General features: G+C 36.4%; 1 protein-coding gene across 4 annotated transcripts in view; it reads right to left on the reverse strand.

Annotated features, from left to right (window-relative positions):
* Positions 1-2574: 2574 nt before the first annotated feature.
* The window catches only part of sgcd (sarcoglycan, delta (dystrophin-associated glycoprotein)), a 208334-nt gene continuing 190491 nt past the window's right edge, over positions 2575-20417 (reverse strand). For all 4 annotated transcript variants that reach the window (XM_016678248.1, XM_007565491.2, XM_016678249.1 and 1 more), the window contains 2 exons: positions 12368-12491; positions 2575-7654 (listed from right to left, as the gene is read on the reverse strand). In XM_016678248.1, coding sequence (XP_016533734.1) covers positions 7469-7654; positions 12368-12491 — 310 coding nt within the window. In that variant the 3' untranslated portion in view covers positions 2575-7468. The remainder of the gene's footprint in view (positions 7655-12367; positions 12492-20417) is intronic.

Here is a 20417-nt window from a genome sequence, read left to right on the forward strand (position 1 = left end):
TAGTCATTGTTCAAGTAATGAGGTTTTACATTTCATAGACTGTCATCTTCTTTGGTAACTTTCTTCCAGAAAAACTCCTTTACTTTGCTCTCAGGCAGAAAGAAGCAGAGCCAATAACTCACTCCAAGCTTTTATGGGCTTCTCATTCCAATAATCCAAGAGAACAGTCATCTCTGAGAGAGTGGCTCTTTGTATGAAGAGCCTCGCTCTTTTAATAATAGCACTGCTGCCAAGTAAAAGCATATTACCATGCATGCATTTTCTTTATCTGTAACCCTGAAATGTCCTTTATTACAAGTGAAATGGCAAAATTAGAGTTGTTAAATAAGAAACTATCAGCAGTAACTAGGACTAAAACTGAAATATGTACATGATTGAAGAACATTATTAGAAAGAGAAATTGAATAACTGATGCAGATCCGATCACAGGTTGAACTGATCATCTTTTCAGTTTGTATGTAGCTTCAGGTTATTTGCTGCTCAACAGAGATTAGCTAACGAGCCGACGTGATGCATCCCATTTCTCAAGGCCGCAAGTATCAAGTCCTACTAATTAGACTAGAAAGTAAAAATTCAGTATGTTTGTTTTAATTTAAATCAGAATCACAGCTTGAACAATTTTTCCTGGAATAAAAACTCTCCCCACCGTCTGGCTAACAGCTTCAGGTGTCTTTTCCTCCTTTTTTTACACGCCAAGAGAAATAAAGCCATCTGGAAACTAATTCTACACAATGATTGCACCATGAAAATGTAAAAGTATTAAAACACTGGGAGATGAAACAAAGAGACTCGCTGGCTTTGAGTGAAGATTAAAGCCATTATCATTGATGAACGTTCATGTTTTAGGTTGGGTGTTGATGTTATCAGCAGACATGAGAATAAAAAATGGCTGCATAATTCTCCTACGTATTGATTTAGCCGTTTCAAGCATAGATTTTTATCTACAAAATTAAAGTGTCACTTTAAAGTTGAGGTGTGCATAAAAGTAAATCTAAATCCTGCAACATGATGACAATATCTAGTCAGGGTGAAAATGGGGAATGTAAATGAGAAAATGACCACAAACCCCTCAAATCTGAGCTGCTACTGTTACACTACACTGCAAAAATACAAAATCTTACAAAGTATTTTCATCTAGTTTCTAGAGCAAATATCTTTGCATACTTGAAATGAGACAAAACTAACTTATGAGCAAAATATGAACTTACTTTAAGTCAATAATTTGTATTGCCTTGTTAATGAAAATGTGCTATATAAATAAAATTACCTTTACCTTGAATTCTAGAATATTGATAAAAAGTACTAGTTCACTTTTATCATGGGAAAATATTTTTGATTTCTCTTTAGCATCAATAAAGCATTTTTGAATGCAATTATCAATATTTAAATATTAAAATTAACTTAAAACAAGCTAAAATCTTTCTGAAATGTTACTTCTAAGTTAGTTTGGTCTTGTTTCAGGTGTACTAAGATATTTGCACTAGAAATTAAACCAAAAGTTCTTGGTAAGATTTTGTGCTTTGTTTGCACAAATAAAACCATTTCACTGTTTATTTTGTAGTAAAATAAACCTTATTATAAAAGCAATCGGTTATCTATGACCTAATACACAACATGACATGTATTAAGGCCATGTTAAGAAAATTACAAAAAAATAAAACTACGAGAATAAAGTCATAATGTTATGACTTTATTCTTGTAATATTATGACTTCATTCCTATTTTTAAAACAAAAAACTTAATCCTAGGGTGCCTTGAACTTAAGCCAAAAATAAGACTTTATCCTCGTACAACTTTAGTCTTTAATTTTAGTTTTAATTTGTTGTTAATATGGGCCTAATACTCCATTGCATTTATCAGAGCAAGTTTTTTACTATAATTTTTAGGTATTTGTATTCTTCTTTTGGTTTTTTTTCTCCCTGTCTGCTTTTAAAGGGGCAACATTAGTATGTATATTCCAGCCACATAATGCCATTTTATATCTTCATTTGTTATAAAAATGCAGTAATATCAAACATAACTTAAAAGAAATTTGATGCCTTGAAATTGGCCTCTGTCTCTTTAAGAAGATCTCTCTTTTTCTAACTCTCCACCTTTAGCACATCATCAGAACAATGCACAGCGATCCTCAAACATGTATGAGACAATCAAAGTACTCCAGGTATTTTTTCGATGAAGGAATAACATTACAACAACATGAAGCTCAAGAAACTCAAATTGACATAAAACTGGCCCTCTGGTAGCGTTCTGCATAGCTTTGATTGTGATAAAGTATTTTTGAGGATTGTGTAGACATTTTTCTCATTTTTGTGTAAAGCTGTAGTTTTCTACAGTTTTTTCCTGTCTGCCTTTGACGTCCTCAGCATCACCGAGACATACCTGCGCCACAAAATGAAAGATTTACTGCTGATGGCAACTCTAGAGAACCAAAATTACCAAAACATTTTTGTGCAAACTCTCACATTTTTAAAGCCATCATGACACATTTCTGCATATTTCATCTGCTGCGGCGTGGCCGTAAATCTGAGGTGTTTATTCATCTTCCTTTCAAGAAAACTCCAGTGACTAACATAGCCAGTTTGAACAATGCCTTTTTTATTTTGGCATCTTTGAAAACTACTCCATGAACGGCAGTTTCTGACTGAAGAGTAAAGAAAAGATGGAGAAACGAGCGGGCTGTCAGGAAAAGAAGGTACACAGTGTTCAGAGTGAAAGCACAGCGCTGAGGGGTTGGTTTTTGGCACAGACAAGGTAAATAATTTTAGGGTTTCACTTTGTGTGTGTTTTTGTTGGATGTTTATAGTTTAACTACAGGTAAAACTTTTTTTGCATTAATTAGAATTACTTATCACTTACCATGACTGAATGACTGACTGATTAGTAGAACAAATCCTGGATCTGTGAAACTTAAACTGGTTCATGTTATTAGCAAAAAATTAAACCTACACACATTTAAGTGGGAATGTTGGAGTAAACTACATATGTGCAAAAACAATACTCCTCAACACTGTGCAGGTGTTTCTTCTGCTCTTTCCCTTTAGGTTTTCAGTTGTTTTCTGCGTTTGATTCACTGGCAACCGTTCAACACGTTCAGCGGAGCAGAACCAAATGTAGCTCATACAAGCGCAAATTTACAGACAGCACACTTAGAAGGAATGCAAAGACCTCAGCACCAACGTAGAAAAACAAAAACATCTGAAGCTTTGTGTTTGTAGCGAATGTCTGAGCTCAGCTGGAGAGACGAGATCATGAAAAAAATCAAAAGGAACTTGTTCTCCACAGGCCAGCATTGTATACACTGCTGTACATGCTGAGTCAATGAATACCTTTTAACTTTTTGGGAGCAATTTTTTCCCTTTTAGTATAAAAACATGTATCGTACATAAAAAAAAAAAAGGCTTCTAAAACAGCAACGTTTCTCTTTAACGCCGCATCACCGCATTTATGTTTACATTATTTATATTCACAGCCCTATAAAAGTCTGTTTACATGTATTCAAAAAGTAAATACAGCAGATTCAGGTTTAGTTATGTGGGAAAATATATAATGTACAGCAACATAGGAGGCTGAAACAAGGAAAAGTTGGCACGCCTCACTAAGAGAGGATACAAAACACTAAAGATGTTGAATAATTAAATTGTGTGATATGAAGGGGGTGGTAACTTTACTTCCACCCCCCTTAGAGTTGCTCCATCTTCTAAAACTGTCCAAATATACTCAAAATATTTCTATGTCCTTGACTATAACTTATCTTTGAAAAAAAATATAGTATTTTGCATTGCAAGGAATTTTAAAAAAGATGTAGCATTTTGACGCCAAATGTCTTGCATATAGTCCGGTGTTGGTTATTAACAGTAGTGGACACCGCTAACTACAAAATTAACCATGCTAGCCCTACAGCACTAATCATAAACATTAATTCTGAAAAAGTGCTTTCAATACTTTATTTAAAAAAAGCTAGTGCTAAAACACCGACTTAAATTCTAATTATGTCTGCCCTTAAAGGACTACAATCCTCAAGCACCGATTTAATTTTGACATAATTTACATGTTCTATTGTATTTATGCTTATGTATTGTTCAGTATTGTCAATATTGCATTTTGTTTCTGTTTGTATTTTGTTTGAAATCAGATTAGGGAAAAAAAGAGAAAGAACACAAGGAGAAGAAACAGAACGTCTTCACCCCCTTCAAAATAAGAGCATAAAACGGCAAACTGCTTGAATTCTTAAGTTATTAACTAAAACATTAACACAGATGCCAATCTTAATTCGACTGAAAGTTTACACAACAGCCAAGTAATTTAGCTCTCTGGAATTTCTCCAGAAAAATGAATTTAAACATTTTCCAAGTTAGCAAAACACTACATGAAACATTAGCTCCACTGTTAGCACATTAGTGGATTAGCGGAAGTGTGCAGAGAAGGATGTCTGGTTTACATAGCCTCCGTCGGCTAGTTTTAGCTCAGTGTTAAAAGCTTTACAGCGGTTTTCATCCACACCGTATATTTTAACATTGCTAAACGGTGGATTGATAAATGGTGATATAAATAGCTACTCAGAGTGAGGATGTCACATGCAAGTCTCTTGTAATGGAAAATTGTATCTTTTGTCACCAAATTATTTATACATTTATGAAATATAACTCAATGTTTGGAGTAGGACACCTTGAAGATATAGCAAAAAAAAAAAAAAAAAAATCCATTCAAATCTGAAGTATTCTTTTACTTGTGTTGACTGTTTTTTGGTATAGCATCCAACCATCTGGATTAGCTTCACAGATATATTTAGTTTATGGTGATTCATAATTAGGTCTGTCAAAAAAATATTTTGATGAAATCAATTCTAAAAAGATTTATGCTATTAAAGACACTAACTTGCATCAAAATCTATACAAAAAGAGCCATTTTCACCTCCTCTCCATGTTTCATCTTGAGTTGGTTCACAACTTTGCACAATACAGCTGCAAACACAACAACTCCACCTCTTCCCTTTCCTTCCCTTAAGAGAGAAACCTGAATGACAGCTGCTGCTGGAAGGTTAAAACACATCATGTCAGGTAAATCAAGAAAAGAGTGGCGAGTTTCTCTGAAAATTAACACAAACATGTTATTGAATTAAACCCCCTTTTTTTATCTTCAAGTGGTTTTCTTCTGGTTCAGGAATATTTTCCAAACAGTTGGAAAACACAACCCTGTTGAACACTTACACATACACACCTTTTTCTTTTACCAACATCTACGTTTTCTTCTAACTGCAAACATTGACAAAAGCCTAATCTTCAGTAAAGTGATTTTCATACATCGTTTATAAAACTGTAGTCTAAAATTACAACTTTTTTAAAATCATATAACCCTCCACAGAAGTCCTTCATATCTCAACAAAGGTTTTATTTGAACATATGGAGCTTAAAAAACAACAGCAAAAAAACTTGTCAAATAAGTTTTTTATTTTTTACTGACCAATTCTGCACTTCGTGACACATTTTTGACACATAATTGTCAAGCTTGTGTTTTTGCCTGGTTGTATGCAAACCACATGGTGGGGTTGAGTCTTGTATTGTTAGCTGAACATTGCCACAATACTGCCAATGTTGAAGGGGTGTTATGATCACAACAAAATGGAGGTTTGCAAGTTGAAATGTACAACACAATTTATAAAATATCCTTTCTTTAGTTGGATTTTACATGTGCCCAAACTCTTACCCAAGTATTTAATTAGCTTGGATATTTTTAGAGTTATTAAACAAGGCAGCAAAACTTCTGCAGAGAATATCTGTACATCTCCTGTGAAGAATTTAACAAATGCTGAAGATCATAGGTGGACTTTGAAACGTGTTTCTAATGACAAAAATATATTTTAGTGTATTCTTTAGGTAAGTGTACAAGTGTTTAAAAATCAAATTAATACAGTTTAAACTCCACAGTATCACAAGATTGCCAAGTCAAGCTTTAACACACACTAAAAAGCAATCTTTTAAAAACAAAAATAATACATGAAAGAAAACCCAACATACTGTATCCCTCACAGCAGTTGGATGTGAGCGTCTACAGTCGGAGGCAGCTGAAGGTCTTTGCATTCGCACACAAGGAAAAGGTTTGTGAACTGGATAAAAACCAAACTAAAATCAGACCATGAAGCTCGTTAATGCCAAAGAAAGTTTGTCTGATGTGCTTCTTTTTGCCACGAGTGCATTGACATAAGGCACAGGCACAGTTCCCCTCTTTCAAAAGAGTGGTTCAATTTATTTTTTTAAACTTACAGGGCAAGAAACCAGTAGGGTGATCACCACAAGGGTTCAGGCATTATTTATTTATTTATTTATTTATTTATTGTGGTTTAAAATCAACATAATGTAAGTTTTGCTTCTCTGAGAAGCCTGGTTGGAAATATATTCTTGTTAAAAGGCAAAATGACAAAACAACTGCAGAGGGTTGAAAACACACTACTTTAAATTAGATTTTTACTAAAATTAAATATATTTTTCAAGATTTATAACACCTCAGGGTATGACTTCTATGGAGCATTGTGAACAATAATCACTTACTTTAATACTTGATTATTTAATGAATCGGCTGTGATTGATTTGTTTTTAACTGCTTGTGTGATAAAAGACATTTGGGATTAATGAGAAGACGACAAATATTGAATATTTTATGCACAAAACCCTTATAAAACTTTTGTAATTGGATTGAAATTAAGTTTGATGTGAAGGTAACATGGCCAAACTTATGTAGAAACTGTGAGTGAAAATCAGCAAAATAAAAGCACATACAAACACAGCAGCTAAAATATTTCTCAATTGTTCTGCAAAACCAAATTTAAATAGCAAAGATACTTGGCCTGTTGTCATGGGTGATGACCCCAGTGGTTCTGGCACTGAGAAGGTCCAGGGGAAAAAAAGGGAACAGATCAGTGTCTTTTACAGTAGATCTCAGAGGAATTTACTCTCCATTTCTGTCAGGAGAAAATACTCACTGGACTTCTACGTTAAGTGTTTCCTATGTTTGCTTGCTATTAATAAATAGCCGTGTCATGTGAGTCATTTAGGGTCAAACCATTATGATACAAACACCAACCTTATTTATACTTGTCTCTGTCCAGGAGAGAGCAAAAGGTGCCATTCTGTCCTTCTGTATTAAAAAGGTATTGAAACCTGTAACCTTTAGAGTCTTGTAGAAGTTAGGGAAAAATATATGTTCGCACTGAAATTTGGCACCTCTCAGAAACCTTAAAGCAAACTCGTCCTTATTGACTTTTTAAACACATCAGTAGAACCTAAGGTTAAAGTGTTTTTGATTGAAAAATGACGCTTATTTGTTGTCCGTTGGCTCCGGCAGTTTTTGTATTTGCCATGGATCAGTCCTAGAGGCAGACAGCGTTTGTACATTGGCCTGCTCTGCGTGTCATTTTTTCCCCCTCCCACCAAATATCTTATTTATAGTTGTACAAAATCCTAGAGTTGTAGTCCTAGAGGCAGACGTTGTTGTTGATCTGGCAGGTGGATCCGGCGCCAGCAAGGGACAGAAAAAGTCTCCCGTTAGGACAAACGCAAACTTCATAGACAGTCTGCCTAGTCCCAGAGGACGAGGAGCTGGAAGAGGCTTTTCCTTCTGGCAGCCTCATCAGACGGATCCTCTGAGCATCCAGAGCAATCTGGGTGAATGGAGAGAAAACTGGTGAGACTGTAGACAAGTGTAGATTATTCGACATCAGAAAACCTGACTGGCAAAATCCTGTTAGCATAGTTACAGTAACCATCAGAAGTTTACATGCACCTATGCTATTTACCATCCATCCATTGAATACGTTTGTTCATGTAATAAGTCAATAAAAACAAGACATGACGTCATCCTCCAACTATTTCTTGTCATCTTCTTCATCTTAGTTTGCGCCAGTGGCAATACCCGGTTGTTATTTACATGACTTGTGTGATGTGATTAAAAGTGTTGCAAAATATACCAATTTCAATACGACCAAAAAACTCACCTCATCCTAGCACCAAAACGTTTTATCGAAAAACTAAAGCTTTTTCAAAATTGCCTGATTTCCATTAAGTGGATCTATTTTTGAAATGTCAATTTCTTCACTTACATGGTCAATGGAAACACAGCTACTGATAATGTCATTTACTCTCAGTTTACAACAAACACTTGTGAACACAGGAAATTATATACAAGTAATGTCATGATCTGGGCTTGAAGCTCACAATGCTCCACAGAAGAGTTATACCAAGGATACAAACTGATAACCTTGTTACAGACAATCATCTCTGGATTAAGGCACTACTGGTGAAGCTATAGAGTCAAAGGAAACCTGTCAGATAAATATTACAGGAAATCATGAAGCAGGAGAACTGAGATAGGTCAAAGGTGAAATTATTTCTATTCCATTAAACCCAAGACAAGCCATTTGACATTAATGTTATCATAATGTTACCAGTAACTGACTCAGCATGGTAGATATTTGCTGGACTAGTAGGAAATCTGTGCCCAAGAGAAATCACATGCTAAATTGTATTTTTGTGTTGAACACTTTGTGATGGCTACAAGTTGTTTAACTGGAATTAATTCAGATTTATTCAGAGTAACTTGCTTAACAAATATAAGCTTATGTAATTACATGGGGCCTGAAGAGCAATCAGGTCCAACAAGCCCTCAAGGCATCAGAGATTCCATAATTGTTACAAATCTATTCTCTGAACTCAAGGTGAAACTAATTTAGATCCACTGACCTAAAAACATGACAGAGCATTTTGTCCCCATAATGATCAAAACAAACATCTCAGCACAGAAAATATAGAAAGGCTGAGCAGTGGTTCAAGACTGAACCCACCGTTCATCATTACGCTCTTCATCACAAACACATTATTGTCAATTTCAATATAGTAAAATCTACTACATTTTAACAAACAAGTGGTTGTTTGGTAAACAACTGTGTTTAATACACAAAATGGGAATGGCAAGTCTCACTGGGCCAAAACCAGTTCACAAGTTAAATTGGCCAAGTTAATATTTTTTAATAAGAAAAAATTAAGTTAATTAAAGGGATGGCAGCTGAAATGATCTTAGTTTGGAGAATTAGAAAGAAATGATCATGGGCAAGTCAAGCAGACAGCTACTTCAAACATTAAGAACAAGGTGTAAAATTTTTACTATCTAAGATGAATTAATCCTCCAAACTTTGCTGTACTTTTAGAAAATAGTTTTCTAAGGTGACATTCTTACAGTTAACACTCCCTTTAAATTCCCAGACAGTACTTTTATGTGGTCTGTAACTGCATTTTCTAGACTTATTTGATTTGACAGTCAAATTTCCCTCCAGATAAATATTACTACTGCAAAGATGAATCAACCAAACTGCCTGAAGATGAGAGTTAAACTGGTGGCATCATATCAAAAAGACTGGAGGCTGAAAACACTGGCAGAGGTGGATGGTCAAACTGATCACTTATTTAAATGTGATTTCTTGGTTTTCTATTTTTAATAAGTAAGGGTATCTGATATAACAGATTCATTTAATACAATTTGGAATAAGTCTGCATTGTAACAAAATGTGGAAAAAGTAAATCACTGTGAAAACTTCTTGGATGCACAGACAAAAATATATTCAATTCTCTAGTATCACAGAGCCACACGCCATTGAATCTTATTTTTGTATTTTCTGAATCGTGCTGGAGTTTACCTAACTTGGGCTTCGACCAATAAGAAAAAAGATCAATAACCATGATTCACAAAAGTGTTTCTTTATTTTGTTTCAACAAATATTTGTTGGATAAAAATCCAAAACAGTAAATCCCAAAATCGCCTGCAGTTTACTGCTGGTTATTTCTCCAGAGCAATGACAGAAAAAGCACCCCAAGTTTTCTCTGCTCCCCTCCCTTTACAAACACATTTACTCATAACTCATTTTATCTCTCTCATTGATTGGAACAAAATATCTTTCTCACTCTGTGCAGTAAAAATCCACTGCTGCATGAATCCAATCTCTCTTCCCTGTCCTCCTCCTCGGTCTCCTGGGGCTCGTGCCTGGCCAGTGTTTTACTGGCCACAGAGAGGAGGAGCTCTCCAGCCATAAAACGAAGAAGTAAAGGAGCTATTACCAGGAGCTCCGGGGAGGCATCGTCAACAAATGACCTGGAACCCCTTTTAAAGCTGATTCTCAGCTGACTTCCTCAGGCAGCTGCTGCTGAACAAATCCTCACACCACAAGGGGCAGATAGACCGGGACTCTGTGGGTCCAGAAGGGCAAGAGTACATGTAGATAAGCTTGGTAAAGCATTAATCTAACCAGAATATTTTATTTTAATATTATTTTGCGTTTATAATCTACATCTTTTTTATTACGCTGGAAAATTCACTTTGAATTACAAAACTTAAGAGAGAAATCTCTTAAATCTAAGCTCAACATGGTGTGATTAGTTAATGCATCAGTGAATCAGATCTAATATATTTGTTCTCTCATAGGTCCGACCGTCCAATTCTGATTTAGTAGGAATTTTTTTTTCTAATTTATATAAATTAACCAGAAACTCCACAGAGTTTATAGTGGAAAAGGGAGAAATGTTACAATAAAAATGTATATTAACCCTAAAAAAAGGGAAAAATACCCCAACATATTTGTAATTTCACACCACATCCTACAGACAAGGTGTTTGTTGTTTTTGATGTCAGTCTACACCTTCTGAGCTCTCTGTATAAATCATCTCAATTAGACAGAAACTTTTTTATTATCAATATTTAGATGATTATGTTCTGATGCAGGATTCAGTCTCGGTCCAAATGCAGAGTCTCTGTAATTAAAACTTGTTGCAGTGTGTCTGGACAGTTTGCATTTATCTAATGAAGACACAGACACGTGCTCGGCGGCCCGTTAATGAGCGGCCGTGCTGCGTTCCCGATAATTTCAGTATCTGCTCATGTGGCCCGTCACCGGATAATAGCCAAAACCTTTCTGTAATTGTGGCGGCAGCTCCAGCAGACATGGAAGCTGCGGTGTAAGACAGAGGTTTGACAAATGGACATTTGCTGGACTAATGGAGTGTGAGAGCACTGTTCTAATTATATGCTCTGTTCACAGGAAGTTCCACATTTAATCTTTGAGCACATGTCTGCAGGCGTGGCTTCTGCTTTTAATTGGACCAGACTGGATCCAGGGTCACCTTCATAACCTCCACTGCTTCCATTGGTCTCATATCAGCAGCTTTTCCTAAAAACAGCAAACTGTTTTGTGAGAAACTTTTAAATACTTTCTTTCTCCCCTAATCCTCCTACATTGATGTTCGCAGATCTGACAAGGGATGACTGCTGAAATGTACGGAGGAAAATCCTTTTATCAGGAAAGATGAATGCCAGGCTGATGGGTGTAACGAATCGCTGGATGGTTGGAGGAACTCGGGTGCACAAAGGAAAACGATGGGAGAATTAGAAAGATGCTAAAAAATCCAAGTTAAAGACAGAAAGTGGGAAAGATGAATGGAAAATAAATAGTTATTAGCACATGAAAGGATCAGGAGGAAGAAAAAAGAGAAAGAAATCAACTTCTGCTTCTAGTTTTCCTACTTTTTTGCACTCCTGGTGGACGGACAGTGAGCAGGAAAATTGCCAGCGGCCATCTTAATAATGTTGGCCCACGTTGGCTCAGAGAGCTAAATATTGTTTGTGTTGTTTGCTAAAAATACATTTGGACAGAAGGAATATTAAACTGAGCTGGAGCCAGAAGACAAAGACAGTTAATTTCTCCACTTTCTCCGCTGCAACAGAGTGGGAGGTTTTTCCATCGACAGAGAGCCAAGTGGACCTCGCTGTGTGGGGAATAGAAAGCTATGCATAATCTTTCTGCTCAGCTCCTGGATGGCGGGGTGGAAATGAAATGAAACTGCACGTTGAAAGATCGTGTGACTGTACTGCAAAGATCAAAACATCAGAACAGTGTCAAATACAAAAAAAAAAAAAAAAAGTTCAGTTCAGTTCTACATTAAGCAGTGTTCACATACTGATGTCCAATTTGAGTTATTTATGTCTGATGTCAGTATTTTATTTTGTATTTTATCTTTATGTTTAGCATTCTGTCTGTGTGTCAGGCTACTGCTGCCCAATAATTTCCCAATTCTGGGATCAGTAAGGTTCATCTTATCTGATGTTCAAAACTGAAGGACTCTTGAAGAGACAAGACATGAAGTCCAGTTGTCTTCTAGGAAGCATTTCTAATATCATATCCTGAATGACTCAGAATGTAAACAAACAGAGGAAGCAGAATAAGAAGATGTGCTGAGAATCCCATTTCTATTCATCATTCTTGACGTCTTTTTATTCAGTTAGTGAGTTTAGCATCCAAGCAACCTTAAAGTCCATTTGGAAGCTGACCCACCTCTCCGTCTTTGGACTCCAGCCGCAGCTCGTTCCTGCAGATGGCCTGGATATCTCCGGCCTCGGCCAGGATCTGGATTCCTTTCGGGGCCTCCATCAGTAAAGAGCGGGTGGGAGACTCCAACCTGCAACAACACCGCTCCGTTAGAACCTCTGGACAGGTTCAACCTCATCTCTTCAAAATTCATGCATTCAAAGAGAGTTTACCATGGTGATAGACCTAGGAAAGATATATTATATATTGATATTGATCATGTGTCTATCGTAACATATATTGTTACTGATTGTCTAGCAAATATAAACAAGATGAACTTGTTTATGCACCACCACTATTTTTAGCTGTTGCTTAGCAAGTTATAGATTTAACACCATTCACTGGGATTCCAACATGGCTGTGAACAGGAGATTCTGTGACGTCTTTGAATATACATGGTTGCATTAGTTCAACAACAAACAATTAAAAATATTGGTCACATTACTACAAATAAACTCTGTTAAGCTGCATCAAAAGAGACAGACAGGCACTAAGGTCTTAGTTTCCTGTAATGAAAACTTGGACAGTTAGAGAAATGCAAAGATCAATGTCAAAGCAAACGTCATGAAAGTGAAAGAGGCCAACCTGACTCACTCACCAGGCAATAAAGTCTGAGGTTTGACTGCTCCACTAATGAACAATGAAAGGTAAGTTGACACGTCTGCATAGCAGCTCCACTTCGCTGGTTATTAACCATGATGATAATCATAATCCTGCCACTCCAGTTGATAATACTGACTGTAAAATGACTGTTGGCTCCCTGCAGTTTTTTTTTTTTTTTTGCTGTCATTTACATTAAGAGTTGGACTCTCTTTCAAGCTTCAAACCCAGGATGATTTATGGATTCAGGTCTTATTAAAACTGCCCTGTTTGAGTAGAACAAAAGAAAGTATGAGAGGAGTGGCAGCCAAAAAACCAGTGGGTGAAGGTCCAAATTAAATCTATAATCTTCTCTTATTAACCTCTTGCTCTCTCCCAACAAAGAGGTTTAAGAAGCCCTTAACACTTTATAACAAGAGTTCTTGATACTGTAATGAATTAAAACATGTTATCCTACAGAGATGTTTTAGTGTTCAAGCATAGTAGTTTATATTGAAGTGAAATGTTTTTTTTTAAGAGTTTAGTGATCTGGTATTTCTCGGGACAAACTGCTTTAAACTACCATGGGCCCCAGTTGTGGCGGTTAGGAACCACAGCAACCCGTGAATAGCTAAAATTTGTGGATACAAATGTTTTTAATAGGCAGTTAAAAGTGAGATTCCCACTTTTAACAGCCGATTTTAACACTTCAAACAGAAAATATACTTTAGTATGTAATATGCACAGTCAAATCCATACTATCACAGAAAATATTATCTACATTTTTCCATAACTTCTTGTGGGTTCAGCCAATCAGCACCAAAGAAAATAAATTGCAATATTGGATTGAGTGCTTTGAAAATGCCAGCCAATAGCATTGTGGCCAGGTATTTCAACTTCAAAGGTTGCAATTTCTTCTAAATATCTATTGAAATATAATTTATATGTAAATCAGTGAATAGGTGGATTTTCTACAAATAATTTGGAGTTTAGCTCTGCTGAAAGCTATGCACCGATCCATATTTTTCACTACCAATACTGATATCTGAGGTTTAGAGTTAACACTGATCCAATACAAAAAAAGCAGTGCTGAATTGGCTTAAAACATTACTTTTTAAAATAATGATACTTTATAAATATGGACATACGTGTACTGAATTACAAATTTAAATCACTCATCAAGCTAACTGATTCTTATATTTCAGGGTTTACTGCTGGACTTTCTTGCCCCATAAAACTCCAGATCTTGACAAAACTTTAAATGACTGAGTTGGTGCCTCAAAAAGAAGACAGAAAGAAGGTGGACATTGGAAAATAAAATATTACTTGCACTACTTCTAAAGCCCAAACATAAACATTAATTTAATGCTCTATACCAAAGTGGTATTTAGCAGAATGCTAATGCTAAAGCAATAAGTTCAACCAAGTCAATTTCTACCATATGTCAATGACGCAACATGCTATATCGTCCTCTACATGTCAGAATTGTTAATGCACACCTACCTGTATAGTTGAGATTCAGGAAGTGATTCTTTACAACAAACATTTCACACATTGTTTCAGTTTTATTGTTGTTATGTATCGCTAACTCGGTTGCTAATTTGGCTAATTAACCACAATAGGGCTTTGGTCAGAAAGCACGCAGGACATCAGTAGATTTTATACTATTTACAGCATTTGGGTACAGAATAAACATAATCTGCTGCACCACATCATGGGTGGAGAAGATGAGATAATGCTGGGTAATCAGTCTTCCCCTACTTCAAAATAAGAGCATGAATACAACAGGCTGACTACTTGAAGAATTCTTAAAAGTTGATAGCCAAAACTTCAAATAAACTCTATCCAACTGAAAGTTTACAAAACAACCAAGTAAATTATCACTTTAGAATTTATCCAGAAGTGCTAAATGAAAAGTTAGCTCTGCTTTTAGTACATTAGCTGGTTAGCAAAAGTGTGTTTTCTACTGACAAAGTATTTTTTGCATTTTTCAGAAGATCATGCAGAAAATTATGTAAAAACACGTCATTGTGTTGAGTTTAACTTCTTAAGGCAAATTTTCTTTGGATCAGCTGATGATGTGTGTCAACAGGTGAATAAAACATTTATGTCCATAACTGCACTATATATGCACATTCTATTTAGCATGTCATTCATCATTTAATCTAAGACATCTGGTGATCATGTAGCAACTATGTCAATACACTTTGCTGCTCTACAAGTTTGTTGCTCCTCATCAGTCAGTCGCTTTCTTTGTTGTCTATACGGAAATGTTTGAAAGCAAACAAAGCAGATTTGCTGTTAACATTCAGAGAAGCGCCTGCTGAAGAAAAGGCCTCCACGCTCTCATCTCCCCTCGTTCTTTAAGGTTCCTCCTCTGGGAGTCCGGCTGTGAATTCTCTCTCATTCATTTCCTCTTCACGACCCACATGAATTTGATGCTTGTCTCTTTTTCTTTGTTTTTGTTTCTCCTCCATTTTCTTTAGTCTGTTTTTTATATCAAACAAAAAACAAGCTTCAGTCTCTCGTCTACCTGTTTTATTTTATGTTTCCAGTCTGTTCTACCTGGTGTAGGTTTATAGTTTATTTCCATGATGTCATCTGTGTTACTTTTACGACTGGCACAAGCTCATTTCCTCTCAGCGATCAATATAGTTTCATCTTCCTCTCTGACCTGTTTTCTTCTCCGCTTTATTCCTCCTTTATATCAGTTTTTCCCGTCCTCTTCCCAGGCACGGCTTCGTATCTACAACCAGGATCAAAGGTTAATAACTTTCTGCGCTTCTTCCTCATATTGTTCGTCTTCAGATAACGGCGAAAGGTTTTTAATGCTGCAGATACCGTAGATGTGCAGCATGTGAAACATGCAGCTTTAATGCTCCCTGCCTTTTGCTAAATGTGACTCCTTTCTCCTTGATCTGCACCCATTACCTGCACTGCAGGAACCCAGCAGTTCTGAAAAGATTTACATGTCACTCTATTGAAAAAGTTTAATTGCATTTCACTGAAAATGCAATTATTTCCAGGTTTTTGGTTTTTGTTTGTTTCTCCTAATCCATTTTTGATCACCAAACACATTATACAAGCAAAAATATAACTTGAGTACATGAAAAATGTAATTTTCAAATAATAACTTCAAAATAAACTGGTTGTGCAATCCTTAAAAATAACTGATTTATTGCTGAAACTGGATTAATTTTAGATGCTTGACTGCGTTGACAGAAAATATTTGAGTATTTTCAGTTCAGTTCTTGATTTTGAAACATTTGAAAGTAAAACAAACGCCATCCAAAGTGAAAAAAAAACAACAAACACGCTATATTTTCATCTATTTTAGTTTTACATTGAAATAAAATGCAATCATTAAAAAGATGCTGAACTTGTATCGCTGCCCAGATTAGAAAACCGGGCAGAGGTGTTGGAGTTGGGGATGTGATCTTTGCATCTATGAAGCCTCCTTTTTCAACTCCTTTGAGGTTTGGGGTCGTAGTTTAGATGTTATGTGAGCTTTGGAGATGCTAACCAGTTCTTCCCAGTTATACAATGCCTTGTTGCCATGGCTACGCATCATAACAAATGTCTGTTGATCAAACAGTAAGAGCAAAACTCCCTCCAGCTGCACAGCTTCCAAAAACAGAGGGGAAAACAACAAGCAATGCCTCAACCTAAAAGAAATTAAGCTAAAGTCTATTTCCTAATAGAGTTAGGAATAACGTGGTGAAGGTATTTCACCACGTGGTGAAGGTATTTCACCACCATGCAAGAAATAGAGTGTGGATGACAATGAGGGAAAGAAACAAAAAGTGGGAAAAAGTGAAGAAAACTAGCTGAAAAGCAACATTTATTTAATCTGTGATTTGTGATGCAGCAGCCAGGCGTCATTGTTTGTAAAAAATGCGAAATGCTCTGTCTCCTCCTGTTGAGGTGTAGTGGAGAACAATAAACATGGAACGCTGTGAAAACAGGGTGAAAGTCACCTCAAAGTTCTAACTTTTAACAGGCCGTGAAAAATATCCCTGATGTATTTATGACCTATCGACCATCCAGAAAACTTCAAGAGCTGTCACAACAGTTTATTCAGTTTCTGAGATTTCACCAATGATAACGCGATATATTTTGGAAAGCTGAACAGGAATGGACTGAGATCTTTGCTTATTTGAGTCTGGAAAAATACAGAAGTTAAAGATTTTTAACAGATTTTGAAGAGAAAGTCAAGCTATAATGGAGGTAATATTTGCCAGAAATAAAGTAACTCAAGAAAGTGCTGCTAAACTGTTTTCCCTCTTGTATTTGACTCAGCTTCATTTCTTTAATTGATTTATCCAACAGGGAGGCCTTTATCTGAGTCTGATATATTAAGGAGCAAAAAAAGGCTCTAGTCGCTGAGAGAAGAAAACTCTCTAGACTGAGATACTGTCGGATTAACAACAGTTTTAAAAAGATTCTGAAAGTTAAAACTTTTTTTGTCCTTTACGCTCTTCTTAAGGAGGAAAATAACCTCAAGTCTCAGCTCAAGCGAAAGAAAGAAAGAAAAAAAAAAGACTTTCCGGTGCATGTTTGTCTTCCAGTTCACATTATGGCTTCATATATATTCTTTTTATCTGTGCTCAGAGTTAGTATGGAGATAAATCAAGCTGCATTATCGAATTCAGCCACGCTGGAGTTTCACTTTCCCAAAGACGACTGACTGATGCAAGGACACATCCTGTTGACAAGACATTACAGCGCAGATGGATATGATGGCCACGGTTTCAATAACAGAAGTGTCAGCTCTGGGTGGGACGTGTGTTTTTATGTGCAAATGTCTGGTGTTATGATATCCTCAAATAGGATTTGGATGCTTGATTGCTACCTGCTATGGATTTGCAGAGATTTGAGAAAGATTAGATTTTAGCTACACTCCAATGAGCTTTCACGTCTTCCTTGACATAATTGGCCATTTTTCATCTTCAACTGGCTGGCTGGTGCCAAAGATGTACAAACTGAGGACAATGAAGGAAGAAAAACACAATCGCATGGATGCAAACTGTCAAATTATATAGACGATGATGTGACGGGTGCTTTGGAGGGTTCACAAATTATCTGAACTTTATCAATGAAACTTTCTTCAGGCATTAAGTGTTTGAAATGATCCCACAAAGGAAAGCAGCAGTGATTGATGACGATCACCTCATCGATCACCTCATCACTGAATCGTTGTTATGTTTGTCATTGAAATGCTTTGTCTGTGAAGCCTAAGGGCCAACACACGCCGACAATAAAAACACATGACAAAAACGATGCTCCAATACGTTTTTGATTAAAAACCAGCAGCGCAGTGATCATTTCTATTTTGTTTTGCTTTACAATACAAACAATAAAAGCTTTACAGCATGGCTACAATGAAGTAATATAGCAATTCAGATTTCCACGGTGGTGGAATGCCGAGTATCACATATACAGAAAGAACTTTCTGAATTAAGCACAGGTTTTATATAATGTTCCATATCTTTATAAGGAAACAGCAAAGATGTGTTTTTTTGCTTAATTTAATCATATTGCTATCCACCTTGTGTCAGTAGCTGCATTTCCACTGACCATAAAATTGCACAAATTGGAAATATGAAAATAATTTTGCTGAATGGAACCAGACCAATTTCAAAGACACTTTCGATAAAACCACTAGGATGAGGTGATTTTTCTAACCATATTGAAATTTGTGTATTTTGCAAAACTGAAAATGAAACTTTTTTGCATCATGCCAGCTTCTATACAGCAATTAGGAGCTGGTATGATTCATTGTCTTACTGCACTGCTTCAAACAAACCAAAACCTTTTTGTTCTCCTCCTCACCTGTGGTGGCAGTGCACAAAGAACCACTGAAGGAAACACAACAACATCTGAAGAAGACACTTCCTTTATCACAAAATGTAAATAAAAATGGGGTGGTGTCAGATTTTAGGAGTTGTAGGATTTCTCTTTTGTCATTGGTATAAGACCATGAGCCATTTCTCCCACTAGATCTAGACCCTTGCACTAGTTTTGGTTGTAATTACATAGATCGCCCTGCACTACAGTCTGGATAGGATTAATCTGATTCAGTAATTGTTTTGTTTCTACCAGTGAAAAAAGATTTGGTTTATCCTGCCACACCAGATCTGTTTTAATGCTGTTCATGGATTTGTTTCTATCAGTTTGTAAGATCCATCATCTCCGCTGACGACTGTTTCTACAGATGAAAGCAGATTGGTTTCTGATTAAATTTGTTTCTACAGGTTACTGCATTCTGCTTGGCATTCACATATGCATCCAAAACTAGAGTTCACTTCAACTGAACTGAGACCTGGGTTTTTAGGCAGACTAGAGTTTACTTTTATAGTCCGCTTTAGAGTTCAATTACGCATTCACCCATCCACCCGTCCTCAAACCAACCAGACTTTCTAGATAAACGATCTAGAGTCGGGTTAAACGGGGCTGGTGTTAAAGGATTTGAACAGCCTTTCAACAGAGTGAATGTGAAATAAATATTTTCTCATTTTTATATGATCAGGAAGAAATAATATTTTAGACTTTTTATTGTAATCGTCTAAGAAAACTATAATTGTGTCATAATTGACATACAACAACACAAATATGGAGGATGTAACTGCTTAGACACACTTCTCTTTAAAGTCCCACCGCTTCACTACACCTTTCCTTCAATGTTTTCTTATTCTCTCCACCCGAACATCCATCACATCCCTTTCTCTTTTTTTCCTCTGGGTTTCTGTTGCCCTGATTGACTGTCATCACAACTGACAGCACAGCCGAGAGAAAGATGATAAACAAGACATTTACATTAGAGAGACGTCCACACCTCACACTCGCTCATAAAACCTGCGCTGTAGGGGGAAAGAAGCGATGGAAAAAAACCGCACAGCAAGCCGAAGATTATTTGGAACTGCACCTGTGCAAAAGCTTTTCCACCCTCAAAACTAATTTCACCAAAAATCTTTTGATTGCTGTTATAGGAGGCAATAATTTGCCCCGAGAAAAAGTAGTGGATTCACATTGTGAAAAGCTTGGCTGCAACATCAACTTAGGAGCAGGTGTTAGGTTGGACATCGTTCGCTCAAAGCAGAAACATGAAGGTGTGACCAGGCTGCTACAAAAAGAGAAAAACACCCTCATTGAGGGCAAACATAAACCAGGCCAATCTGATCACTACAGTTTTCTGTTTACCAGCTCCTAAAAACCAGGATTTATCCTATTCAGTAATTATTTTGTTTCTACCAGTGTAAACAGATTTGGTTTATCCTGAGACACTGGATCCATTTTTAATGGTGTTCATGGATTTGTTTCTTTCAGTATGTAAGATCTGTTGTCTCTGATGATGCTGTTTCTACAAATAAAAACAGGTTTGTTTTGCTTTAAGAACCTCATATCCTGTGAAACAATTTGGAATGGTTGAATGCTGCAG

The sequence above is a fragment of the Poecilia formosa genome, unplaced genomic scaffold (assembly GCF_000485575.1).
Source record: "Poecilia formosa unplaced genomic scaffold, Poecilia_formosa-5.1.2 Scaffold177, whole genome shotgun sequence".
Lineage (NCBI taxonomy): Eukaryota > Metazoa > Chordata > Actinopteri > Cyprinodontiformes > Poeciliidae > Poecilia > Poecilia formosa.